General features: G+C 42.9%; 1 protein-coding gene across 1 annotated transcript in view; it reads left to right on the top strand.

Annotated features, from left to right (window-relative positions):
- The window catches only part of LOC124804813 (probable cytochrome P450 6a14), a 65,000-nt gene that overhangs the window by 22,833 nt on the left and 27,954 nt on the right, over window positions 1–14,213 (top strand). The window contains exon 4 of the mRNA XM_047265152.1: window positions 13,236–13,461. Coding sequence (XP_047121108.1) covers window positions 13,236–13,461 — 226 coding nt within the window. The remainder of the gene's footprint in view (window positions 1–13,235; window positions 13,462–14,213) is intronic.

The following is a 14,213-nucleotide window of genomic DNA, read 5'->3' as shown; positions in this document are numbered from 1 at the left end:
CTTCTACTTAACAGATGAAAGAAACAATGTCTAATAAAAGCTTAGGTTAAACTGTCACATTGCACATCATTATGGAATGTCGTATTCATTATCTATGGAACAAGTATTAGTGTAGTATAATATAAAAATGTAACGTTCGTCGAGTCAGCACAAAGGTTGAGCGCCCAGGAGAAGATGTCAGCGAATCTGGCGCCGCGGCCAACAGCCGGCAAGCTAGCGCAACCATTGCGGGCTGACTGCTGGAGTGTCCATGATCCCACTCCGAATTCTACGATAAGTGTTGATGATCCATCAGCAATATAACTGGTGTCGACAGTCATGTGGTCGGTTGATGTCCTCCCTACCCAAGGTTCGTTTCAGCACCCGAAGGCGCCTGAGTTTTCAACATGAATGTGAGCCGCAAAAGGCCCTGTTGCTGGATTCCAAGCTCAAGTCTGGTACTGGAAGCACTCTACAATGTGGTGTTGCCGGAAGACAGTCAGTTCCTCCGTCAGTAGATGAGTAGATGGTAGGCGGCGAGCAGCATGAAGTTCATCAAGTAAAAGCCATCATGTTCGGCTGCTTCATAGACTGTGCTGGAGCATCTAGGATATAAATCCACAACAGTATCAGAATAATACAATCGAGTGCTATTACTGTAAATGGCGACGATCCCACTGATCAACTCATGGCGAGAGCTGGAGTGTTTAAATGGAGCTAGGGCGAGAAAGTGAGGCGATACTCCATTCTTAGAGACCGAATGTGCCCTCCTTATTCTGACTTTCTTTTTTTTTCTTTTTTTCTTTTTGACTCATCAGTCTTGTGACTGGTTTGATACGGCCCGCCATGAATTCCTCTCCTGTGCCAACCACTTTATCTCCGAGTAGCACTTGCAACCTGCGTCTTCAATTATTTGCTGCACTTATTCCAATCTCTGTGTTCCTCTACAATTTTTGGCTCTGCATCTCCCTCTAGCACTATGGAAGTCGTTGTATGACGTCATAATAGGTGTCCTATCGTCCTGTCCCTTCTCCTTATCAGTGTTTTCCACATATTCCTTTCCTCTCAGATTCTGCACAGAACCTCCTCATTCCTTACCTTATCAGGCCTCCTCGTTTCCAACATTCGTCTGTAGCACCACATCTCAAATGCTTCGATTCTCTTCTGTTCCGGTTGTCCCATAGACCACGTTTCGCTACCATACAATGTTGTCCTCCGAACGTACGTCCTCAGAAATTTGTTCCACAAGTTAAAGCCTACGTTTGATACTAGTACACTTCTATTGGCCAGGAATGCCCCTTTGGCCACTGTTAGTTTGCTTTTGATATCCTCCTCGCTTATTAATATTGAAAAGTATCGTGTTTCCGAATATTCGAATATTAAATAGTGGTTATTTCCAAAATTGAGCGCAGTATCTTTCTAGCTCTGATTTTTCTGATTCCAGATATATCTACTTCCACAATGAGAACGAGTTACTTTCCTGTAATTCGATAAAAAAAAAAAAAAAAGATACTGCTTAGCAAGTTTCGGTGAGCTCTGTGAATCCTTGCGTTGTGTGATTTTCCTCTCGCTTATGCTAACAATGTATGTGTACGTAAAACCAAATTTTGAATCTTAAGCAGTTTTGTACGAGCAAGCAGGTATGTAGGCAGCCCTTGAGTCAATCAGCTTCAAAAACAGCCAAATTCATACCGTCTCTATGCCTTTGTAATTCAGCCCTGGGACAGTTATCAAAATGTGCTGTTACTTTATGTGAGTCGATAGATAACACCTGTGTCGTCACCATCATTCAGTCAGTATCAAATTTCGTGTCCAACCATTTGCGTGTACAGTTACTGTATTGAAATAGCTACACAAATTGAATATCTACTATGTGCAATGACCATGTAATGAACGTCAGCTTCATGTTGTTTATTAATCAGAACTTGGCAATATAAGTGCACAGTAAATGTGCGTTTTTGTCAATGCCTGAACATTCGTATGGTAAATGATGATCTGTGATATATGTACTGACTACATTGGGGAATAAAATCTGATTGTAGCTATAGTACTCGAGTCAATGAATGTGAAAAGACTATAACTTAACAGCTACAGAGTTGTGTTCTTCATTTAAATAATTGTAACAAAATCAGATTATAGCAGGAGACTTGGGAATGAAAAGAACCAGCACTGCTAGCCAGATCTGTAACCTTAGACGCTTCCAGATGTGATGGACACTGGAAGAATTGAGACAGGGGCAGACGATAGAATGTCTAACAACGTATAAATAAATTGAATGACGGACTGATTCCACCTCCCCTCCCTCAGTGAAACGGTTTTGTCCGGTATTTTACGGGACAGAATAGTAAGGGGTGGTATGTTTCAGAAAAATTTTACGAAGTCGCACCTACATCGCCGCACACTAATTCAAGTCATGCCAGAGACAGAGGAGGAAGTAGGAAGCAAGTCAGTATCTCGCAAGTGGGTCAGGTTGATGACACTTTCTGCCGATTAAGGATATGCATTCAGCAAAAAGGACACTGTGACAGAGAGCGAAAGGAAACGAGGAAGGAAACGAGACAGGGATATTTTCTTGCTCGTAACGCATGTTGCAAGAAACTTAACTCTTTCATAAGAGCGCATAGCGAGCGTCCCAGACAGCAGATAACACACTGTTAAGTTTGAACATCTTGCACCATTTTACACTGTCGAACGCTTTTTCCAGGTCAACAAAGCCTATGGACGTGTCTTGATTTTTCTTTAGTCTTGCTTCCATTATCAACCGTAACGTCAGAATTGCCTCTCTGGTCCCTTCACCTTTCCTAAAGCCCAACTGATCGTTATCTAACACATCCTCAATTTTCTTCGCCATTCTTAAATAGGGGTAAGCCATAGGTAGAGACGGGTAATACGCACTCTGTACAAGAGCGTTTAGGGAATAATAAGAGTAAACAACCAAGAACTAAGTGCTTGGTTTGTAAAGGGCGTGAGACAGGGATGTAGTCTCCCGCCCCTACGGTTCAATATGTACATCAAAGAAGCAGTGATGGAAATAAAAGAAAGGTTCAGGAGTGGAATTACAAATCAAGGTGAAAGGATATGAATGATACATTTCGCTGATGACATTGCCATCATGAGTGAAATCGAAGATGTATTACATGATCTACTGAATGAAATGAACATTCTAAAGAGTACAAAATATGGACTAACTGTTGTGGATTGGCAAGAGAGCCAACCCGTATGAATAGAGGAAGCCGAAAGGCACGCGTTTAAGCTCACGCAGGCTGGCGTGAGGTCTGGAACGGGACAAGGAAATTAGAACTTAGAAAAACGGACGCAGATGGGGGAATACTTAACTTTAATCCATTAATGTTGAACGTAGCTCTTGTCTGTACATTATTTACAATATCAATAATAACTGAACATGGCACCTTGCTAGGTCGTAGCAAATGACGTAGCTGAAGGCTATGCTAACTATCGTCCTGGCAAATGAGAGCGTATTTTGTCAGTGAACCATCGCTAGCAAAGTCGGCTGTACAACTGGGGCGAGTGCTAGGAAGTCTCTCTAGACCTGCCGTGTGGCGGCGCCCGGTCTGCAATCTCTGATAGTGACGACACGCGGGTCCGACGTGTACTAACGGACCGCGGCCGATTTAAAGGCTACCACCTAGCAAGTGTGGTGTCTGGCGGTGACGCCACACTAACAGTAAATCGAAGAAAGACGAAAGTAATGAGAAGTAGGAGAAATGGGAACAACGAGAAACTTAACATCAGGATTGATCGTCACGAAGTAGATGAAGTTAAGGGATTCTACTACCTAAGCAACAAAATAAGCTTGCTCGTACAAAACCGCTTAAGAACCACTTCTCATTGTGGAAGTAGATATTTCTGGAATCATAAAAATCAGAGCTATAAAGCTATTGCACTGAATTTCGAAAATAGCCACTATTTAATATTCGAGTATTCTGGAACACGAGACTTTTCAATATGAATAATTTTTAAAATATGGAATTTTTGGGAGAAGTGAAACGTTTGTTGATAAGAAGCGAATGAGACCTTTTGAGTGAGCTGTATAAATTACAACCAAACATGTTTCTTCATTAGAAATTATATCCCACCGCTGTTGTTAAACATCTTAAATTAGGGATATTTCTTTATACAATTTATATTAAAGGAGAACTTACTATACACTTATCATCATCAGTAATCGAAGAATTGATCCGTGAATACTAAAGGTTTATGAATCCCGGCTTATATAAGAATTTCGCAGTTTTGTGCAGTTGTTATATATGCTTTTTCCCACAAAACAGGATCAAGTAGAAGCAATAAAAAGTATATTGTTATTAGGAATAGTACAAAAAGAAGTAGAACATTTCCACCTTCCTCTATTACGAGGGGGGGGGGGGTTCAATTAGTAATGCAACATTTTTTTTTTCTGAAAGCGTATTGGTTTTATTCACATACCAATACACCATATAAATCCCCACTCTTTCGGCTGCAGCACCATTTTTCTTCGTAACCTCCGTTTAGTGCGACGCCTTATGCCATTTTTCTGGGAGGGCCTATATGCCCACATGGTAGCACTACTGGTCGCCGACAGAGCCGACATTGTGTTGTATCTATAACGTCGTCATTAATCACTTACCGAGCGAGGTGGCGCAGTGGTTAGCACACTGGACTCGCCTTCGGGAGGAGGACGGTTCCAAATCCGTCACCAGCCATCCTGATTTAGGTTCTCCTGATTTCCATAAATCGTTTCAGGCACATGCCAGGATGGTACCTTTGAAAGGATACGGCCGGTTACCTTCCCAATCCATCCTTAATCCGAGCCGGTGCTCCATCCTCGTTGTTCAAATGGGACTTAACTTCTGAGGTCATCAGTCCCCTAGAACTTAGAGCTACTTAAACCTAAGTAACCTAAGGACATCACGTACATCCATGCCCGAGACAGGATTCGAACCTGCGACCGTAGCGGTCGCGGAGTTCCAGACTATAGCGCCTAGAACCACTCGGCGACTCCAGCCGGTGTCCTCGTTGTCGACGGGACATTAAACACTAATCCCCTCCTCTTCATCCACGTAGTGCATCCCTGCATCCCGCGGAGTGCATCCTCCTTTGGGCCAGACGGATGGAAGCCGGAAGATCTGGGTTGTTAGGTGAATGACGAAGAACACACCAGTGAAGTTGAAACGTCCCCTTTGAACAATTATACAAGACTGTGCTTAAACTGACACACAATATTTTGTTAGCGCAACGTAATCTGACTTTCAATAATCCCTGCAAAAGAATGGCCCTGAGTAACATTAAACTATACCTTTCAGAAATCACTTACCTCACAAAAATCTTCATTACTCGAACTACTGCAGTACAGCGAGCGCCACTACTGCCAGCTAAATAAAAGATTCAAACTACGGAAGGCACTAACTACTGATAGGCATAGTTAGCAAATGAAAGATATTAATAGAGAAACAATGTATTTACCTTGATATCATCATATATAAATATAGCAGTTCATGACAAATTACAAAACTCCGCTATCTCTCTCCCCACATCCACCACTGCTGGCGGCTCACCTCCAACTGCGCAACGCTACGCGCTGTTCACAGCCAGCTGCCTAACACTACAATGGCGAGTATTACAACAATGCAAAGCAGACACAGACTGCACACAGCACAGCCAGTGATTTTCATACAGAGGTGGCGTTACCAATAAAAAAACCTAAACAGCCTACTTACAAAGTTTCGTAAGCGCCTCTCGAGTGCGCAGTCTCGTGTGAGGCCCTGCATTGTCATAGAGAAGGACAAGTTCGTTTGTATTTCTTTTTTTTTGCGACGAATACGCTGAAGATTTCTGTTCTTCACACAGCTGTCTGCGGCCGGATATGTTTGCACGACTATGTTGCGATGATGACAGACGCCTCGCCCGACGAGTCGAAGTGCTTTTGTTCACTACTAGGATTCCCCCCCCCCCCCCCAAAAAAAAAAACACTCAGTGACAGCTCTCTGTTTGGAAAGCACCTCTGTTCCAGTCGCAACTTTGAAGGCTACCTACAGCGTTGCCACCTATCAGAACTTCATGAAACTATAGCGGCTAAAGCGAGAATATTCTGCTTTGGCGCCCCCCCCCCCCCCCCCCCCCGCTTTTTTTAAAAACCTGAAATTGGTGAGATCAACAAGGTATTGGATTACTTATTGAACGCCCCTCGTACAAGCATGGCGGTATCGTTGCTACAAACTAATAATTTGTGGATTGTGATGAAAAACAGGAATGTCATCACAATGTACTTGTCAAAAACACTCTCAACATTACAGAAATACACTTCTTAAGGTAACGAAGACAATTAATTCAGTAGTAAGAGATATTAAGGCCACTCCACACACAGAGAGGTGTAAGCACCGGCTGACTGACTTGGCAAGCTACAGAATCTACTCTGTCTGTCCATCTCCTGCTCCCTGTTATCCTCGCCCATCTCCTCTTCCCCTCACGCTATCTGTCCATCTCCTCCTCATCCTTTCTCTCTTCACGCTGTCACGCTTATCGCAATAATAGGTACATGGTTTACCCCTACATTATTTCTTTCCACACTGTAACTAATCTTTGCTTGAAATCGTTTCAGGGTTTCAGGAGACATTTTTACCCTTGACTTTGCCCACGTACGCACATGAAAATATATTTCGCAAGTATTTAACATATTTCACACGAATTTCGCCCTGGAATTTCATTACCGCTCAGATCTATGTTTATGACATCGTATCTCCTAAACTATGTACTCTACAGCGATATAATATTTTGGGTACACCCAGTCGTGCTGTCTGCGAAAAGTAATAGAGTTAGAAGTAAAGAAGGGAAAAATTAAAATGTTGTACACGATGCGGCACGTTCTCATGCATCTCGGTATTTAACCTCACATCTCTTAAGCTGTGTGTCACGCAGTGATATATTTGAGTAGGTACAAAAATGGTTCAAATTGCTCTGAGCACTGTGGGACTTAACATCTGAGGTCATCAGTCCCCTAGAACTCAGAGCAACTTAAACATAACTAATTTAAGGACATCACACACATCCATGCCTGAGACAGGATTCGAACTTGCGACCTTAGCAGCAGCGCCGTTCCGGACTGAAGCGGCTAGAACCGTCGGCCACCGCTGCCGGCTGAGTAGGTACATTCAGCGACCGTATGCGATATGTGTTGCTAATAGTGTTAGTAGCAACGAAGTAATAAAGTTAAATGTCTGGCAAAATGTAACAGTTTTTAATGAATATCATTCTTTATGTGTCGTAGAATTTTACAATTTTTCAGTTGCGTCCAGTGATATACGTAAATACCATCTGCAAAATGTGTCGTGAATACAAATAGCAATAAAGAAGTAATAAATTAAAACGTCATGCTTCGTGCTACAGTTTTACTACATGAACTGCCGGAGTGTAATAAGCCATAAACTATTTTCATTTTTTGTTCGTGTAAAGTTTGTTGAAAGTCTCTAAGTACTGTCATACTCAAACACCGGATGACTAAATTGTGGGCATTCGCATGCCGTGGGCATTTCCACCACCATCCCTTCTACAGGAGCCGGCCGGAGTGGCCGAGCGGTTAAAGGCGCTACAGTCTGGAACCGCACGACCGCAACGGTCGCAGGCTCGAATCCTGCCTCGGGCATGGATGTGTGTGATGTCCTTAGGTTAGTTAGGTTTAAGTAGTTCTACGTTCTAGGGGACTTATGACCACAGCAGTTGAGTCCGATAGTGCTCAGAGCTATTTTGAACCATTTTTGAACCTTCGACCGGTGTGTTGTTTATACCCCAACAGTGATTCTTTCCGGACAGTAAGTGATATGTGTACCAAGTCTGGCTGAAATTCGTCCAGTGTTTTAGGAAGACATGGAGATCATACACACATACATACATATAAATGTAAATAAATTTTTATAGCCATAGGCTACTCTGCTTTTTCACAACCCTCCCCAACCACGTTGTTAGGTAGGTGGTTCTTACCCCCATAACGATGATTTACAGACAGTAAATGAGATGCATCCCAAATCTCGTTGAAATCTGTGTAGTGGTCTAGGAGGTCATGTGGAACGTACAAACACAGGTATGCACGTACATTCATTTTTATAAGTAGTGTGGATTAAGTTTCGCATCCTCTGTCGTACCCACTATACTATGAAGCTACTGTGGAAAGCATGATCTGCAGACCGCAAGAGCCCAAAAGCAATGCGCCACACGCTACTAGTACGGGCAGCAACTGTGTCATGGCCAGCAGCTGTGTTCTGCCCTGGGACCCATCAGCAGGTGGAGGTCCAGGTGACAGCGGAGTGGGACGTTGTGACACGACGTCGTGACACGGCGACCAGCAGCTTCGTCCTCCTGTGCTGCGTGTGAGTGACAGCTGATAAACTCATTTTCAGTCTTTCTTGAGTTTACACTCCTTTTCGTACTGTGCTTCGTTTCACTGACTAACGCTTCTAGAATACGTTCCTTTTGCAGCCAAAGCAATTCCTGGTTTTCCAAGACCGGTATGAGGCTGCAACAAAAAAACTGTCGCATTGTCTCTGGACACAGGGTGTATTTCCCAGATGGTGTCCAGACATAGATACTATCCAGTGTCCATTTCCCCTAACTTGTATTTCAACACTGGACGGTTCCAGAAGACGTACCAGGTCATTAAACTCTCCTTGAAGTTGCTATGTTGGCCCTATGTCCATTTTTCTACGTTTCAAACAAGTACTTTCACTGAAGATTGTGAATCACTTTAAGTTATATTCAATGTTAGGCATCTTTTTGTTTTTCATAAAAGCTCCTCTTGCTTCGGAAGTTTACAATTTACCGTTTCCTTTATCTCAGCTCCTAGCATTTCATTTGCTTCCCACATACCGAAACTGGTCCACTACTTTCAGCTTCTCTTTTCCTAATCTTATTCCTTCAGTATTACCTGATTTTATTAGATTACACATACTCATTTCCTATTTTTCTCTTCTTCTACTTTTGACAATGTTTTTCTTACAACTACTTTTCAAGACGCTACCCATTCCATCCATTCTGTTCATATGACTTCTCAAGCCCACTGCAATCTTCCACAGGATTACAGTGTCGTAACTGTCCGCCCCCGGTAGCTGAGTGGTCGCCGGCTACTACTTCCCGCGGTCTCGATGGTTCAAGTCAATGGGAGGCTTGTCGGACCGGTTCCTATACGCCGCTCTGTGCGTCAAGGATGCCCTATGTCTACTTTACTATATGCCATTGCACTTGAGCCCCTCATCACTGGACTTACCTCTAGACTGCAGGGCCTCACTTTGCGTGACTACACCTTTCACTGTAGGGCTTATGCGGACGATCTCCTCTTTCTCACCTGCTCCTCCACGGAACTCAATGACGCCATCCAATGGATCCACCAGTATGGACGTCTTTCTGGTAGCATTCTTAATGTCTGTAAATCGACTATGATGCACAATGGGCGCGGCCTCCCGGCTATGGTACCGACCCCACTCCCAGTCAGTGCCACCCTTCGTTACTTGGGTATCGAATTTACGAGCTCCACACACCACACAGTGGCCCTGGCTTACCGGCGGCTTTTGCAGTCGATTCTGCACCATGTCCATGGTCAAGTGCACCGTAACTTAAACCAACTCCAACGTGTGTCCTATGTCAACATCTATGTCGCCCCTAAACTGGTACACGTCGCCCAGATCCTCCCAATGCCGTTACTCCTTGGCCGCCGCATCCAATCAGCCTTTGGATATTTCGTGTCAGCAGGGGCACTTTTCAAAGTCCGCTACAACACTCTAACACTGCCTCCTGCAAAAGGTGGCCTCGGACTCGTCAACGTGCGGGCACAATCTTCTGCACTCTTTGTCCACACTCTGTTGCGGCACTGGCAGGGGCCGGTGCCGCCCTTAACACGCAGTCTCTTAGATATCCTTCGACCAGCTTCTCTCGATCCACCGATCAATGTGGCACCTATTTCTCCATTATTGTACCACGTCGCCAATTGTTTCATAGAACTCAGCTACGTTCGGGCCGATCTTCCAGTCACCCGTCCTCCCCGTCGAAAGATTATTATCGTTTGTTTATGCTGTCCAACCCTTGCGACCCCATGGTGCTACAGGATCCTGATATTAAATGGCGCACGGTTGGGGGCTGTGTGCATGCACCCTTTTTACCGTCGTCTGTGTCTGCACTCTGGTATGTTTTAGTCTATGGAAAATTCCCGACTAATAGTCGACTTTATCGCATAGGACTGGCCACCTCCCCACTCTGCCCTGACTGTCAGCTCGAAGACACCGACGAGCACCGTCTTACGTGCCCCCTGAAACAAAACGTATGGCTTCTCATCCAACGAATCGTGGGCTTTTACCTCCGTGCCCCGCCAACGACGGTAACCCCGGATTTCCTGTTGTTGCCCCAGACATTTCACTACCCTCTTGCTAAGCACCATGCCCTAATCTGGTTTCGAGGACAGGCTTTAGAATACCCCTCTTTCAGAGTGGTCCGCATACAGTCGTTGACTTCTGGTACAAAGTTGTGACCGCGCATAGCACCCTCACCCGAAAACCGTCTTACCGGCAAACTTTTGCTGGTTATCTCCGCAGCGTCTTCCTTGATCCCCCTCAAAGTTGGGGTGTACCGTGCCTACCTGTCACATGATGCAACACCCTTATCCACGTTCTCATGCATCGACCAAAAAAAAAAAAAATAAATAAATAAATAAATAAAAATAAAAATAAAAAAAGGAAGAAGACAGAATATGTTATATTTTGTTGTATTTAACGTTTTTTTAACATTTTTTTTGTTTAACTAACAGTCATTTGTATATGTTTAAATGGTACCTTTAAGAACTCTTGCATAGTGAATATATATGTACTTTTAGTTTGTTCAATACAAATTACAAAAAAAAAGTGATCAGCGCGACGGACTGTGAATCCTAAGGGCCCGGGTTCGATTCCCGGCTGGGTCGTAGATTTTTCTCCGCACAGGGACTGGTTGTTGTGTTGTCCTAATCATCATCATGTCATCCCCATCGACGCGCAAGTCGCCGACGTGGCGTCAAATCGAAAGACTTGCACCAGGCGAGCGGTCTACCCGACGGGAGGCCCTCGTCTCACGCCATTATAATTAGTGTCATAACCAAAATTTAAATTTTTATTTCTCGAGCTACAAAGAGTAAATGGTATTTACAAAAGTGCAGACTAAACCCACTCACACGGAAGTTGACTGGGACACGAACGCACGGCTTGCTCAACCTTCCCAACTCTCTAGGTAACTAAGCTCTTCTCCCAGGTGTATTTGCAAAGGTATCAAATCATTGACTCATCGATTTCTCGGAAACGGTAAGGTTTCGGGCCTGATACTTAGAAAGTAAACTCCCTTATCATCGAGTGTTCCGAGAACTGATCTGGTCCTAAGCGAATCACACATCACAACTTCTAGCCTCGATTTTTTTCTTTCTTTTTTCGTGAACGGAAGCTCTTTAACATGAGTTACTTTCGAGCGTTCCCAACTAGGATGGTAAAGTTGGTAGAAATCGATAATCGCATGTTTCTGTGTTCTGTTACTCGTGTCGTTATTCTTCTCGCTTTCTTTCCTGTGGTGTTAGTAGTTGTAGCAGTTGAGAAGGCTAAATACGATGAGTGGGAATTTCAAATTCTACATAAGATATGTAATTCATCGGAGTAGAGTCTCGCTTGTTCATTATGAGCAGTTCATGGCTTTCGTCGCATCGTTCCTTCACTACTCAGATTTCCGGTATCATTATTCAACCTGCATTTAACGTAAATGTTTTGTTACTGCTCAGGACCATTTCGACAGAAAAGAAACATTAGAGGAAGGAAACAGGAATCATTCATACTGTTTTTGTAACAATATAAGTTGGTTTGAGTTCTAGTCCCGAGAATTCCTTGTACATAGATATATAATTTTTGTTATTTTATTCATAGATGTATTTTTTCAGCATCTTTAATAAATATTTGAAAATAAAATGCAGTCGTCAGTCGCATATATATTTTTATTTCGCTTTACCCGTCTCAGCAGTTTATTTTGTCATCTTTAGAAGCCTACCAAATTGGGCGTATCATAAATCATTAGACCTTGGCCATTTATTTTGTGTAAAGAATAAGAAGTGTATTTCAAGGGCTTATTGAGTGCTGGTTTATCAGATGTTTTTATCAGATCTTCTTCTGAGAAGCATAGTGCCATGACACGTCCAAAATTATAGTATTGTAAGTGATTATCGTAAACACAGACTGGCAGATCGATAATTTACAGTAAATGAATCACATCTATGTATATGTCAAGCTGTTGAATCAGCAGAAATATACATATATAAAAAGATATAACAAGGTATGTCGTTCTAATGTATAAAAGGAAAGGGAAAAGTTTCACATTTTATGAGAGATGCTATGCAATTAAAATAGTGTCTGTTTTTCAGTGAAAACTGTTCATTCAACAAATCCTTTTAATTTAGGTAGGAATATTTATATATTTAATTTCCTCCTGCAAGGTGCACTTTATAGCCCTTGACACCAATAGGCAAAATTTTCGAACCAAGCAAGAATGGAGGAAGAAGAGGCTCTTTCTCGATTTTCAGATGTTCTGCAAAAGTTGTATATGAATACCCACAGTCTTTGTTGAGCAAGCTGGTCTTAAATGCCCTTGAGGTCTGTTCTGTATAAAAACTAGGATACAGTTTATGTTTTATGTATACCAGATCTGAGAAATTTGGCAGTGGCGGCTTTCTTATTATGTACAAAGATCTACTTCGCGACATTATTTGGTGGTAAAGGACACAGTTTTGTCGTACTTCTTAAACAAATTAACTAGCTGATATGAATTGTCACGTAGAAATACGAATGTAGTGTTTTTCTTAACAGTATTGACATCTTATAGACCAATACTAAGTAAGTTTCTGTAATAAACGTCTTACACTTTGCATAAATAAGTGGCCAAGGTTTAATGGCTCGTAATATCCCTAATTTTGTAGGCTTCTATCGGCAAATCGGTTTTCTTTATATTACATAAACAGAGGCCACGTACGTTGATGGAACACAGGCTTAATCACGAGCCATACTGCTCATGTGTTAATAGTGTGGCTCAATGCAAAACATCTTCTTCATTGATATTTCATAAATCAGTCGCGTCATTCTGTATCCATCGTGGATAAAGTAATAGGAGTCTCATTCTTTATCGACGCACCTCTGTGGGTCGCTCTGAGTGCCCTACAGGGGAAATTGGTGAACGTTCCTTCAGAGTCTGACACGATAACAATTTACGTTGTGTTGCAGGTGCGCACTGGTTACCTCCTGCACATAAAATTCCTGAGTCCCGAGGCTGAGCGCTTCTTCATGGGTGTCGTGCGTGAGACAGTGGACTACCGCAAGAAGAACAGCGTGAAGAGAAACGACTTCGTCAACCTGCTGCTGCAGCTGCAGGAGAAGGGTCACGTCGACCCCGACCACGACAGTCCGGACAAGGGCAAGAAAGCTGCTCACTCCCCGGACATCGACTTCCGTAAGTACGCACAAGTCATCAACAAGTCACACTGCCTCCAGGAGGTTGATTTTTTTGTTACGAAATTGGTTAATTGAAATACTCTGCTTTAAATTCTTGAGTTATCAAGGATTATGGCCGTCTACCAGTTGCACATAATTCAGGCTGCAGTTGTAAAAGTCGATTACAAGAGAGGGAACTAGTAGTTGAGGATTCTGTAAGACAGGCTACAAGCTCATACTCATTCTTATTGACTCTACACCATAGACTTTACTATGCAACATAAATCTGAACACGATACCCTAAACTGTTCCAATCAAGAACAACTGCCAAGATGAGAAACATAGAAGTATAGATCCTCGGTGTAACAACGCAGCTTAAATCACTTAATAAAGGCAAGGCCTCCGGTCCAGATAGTATACCAGTCAGGTTCCTCTCAGAGTATGCTGAGAAAATAGCTCCATATTTAGCACTTATATACAACCACTCGCTTACAGAAAGATACGTACCTAAAGACTGGAAAATTACTCAAGTCACATCAATACTCAAAAAGGGAAGTAGGTGTGATCCGCTGAATTACAGGCCTATATCACTAACTTCGATTTGCAGTAGGGTTTTAGAACATATACTGTATTCGAACGTTATGAAGTACCTCGAAGAAAACGATTTATTGACACATAGTCAGCACGGATTCAGAAAATATTGTTCTTGTGAAAGACCACTAGCTCTTTATACTCATGAGGTTATGAGTGCTATCGACAGGGGATGTCAAA

Source organism: Schistocerca piceifrons, chromosome 7, assembly GCF_021461385.2.
Source record: "Schistocerca piceifrons isolate TAMUIC-IGC-003096 chromosome 7, iqSchPice1.1, whole genome shotgun sequence".
NCBI lineage: Eukaryota > Metazoa > Arthropoda > Insecta > Orthoptera > Acrididae > Schistocerca > Schistocerca piceifrons.
This window is presented reverse-complemented; position numbering and strand designations above follow the sequence as displayed.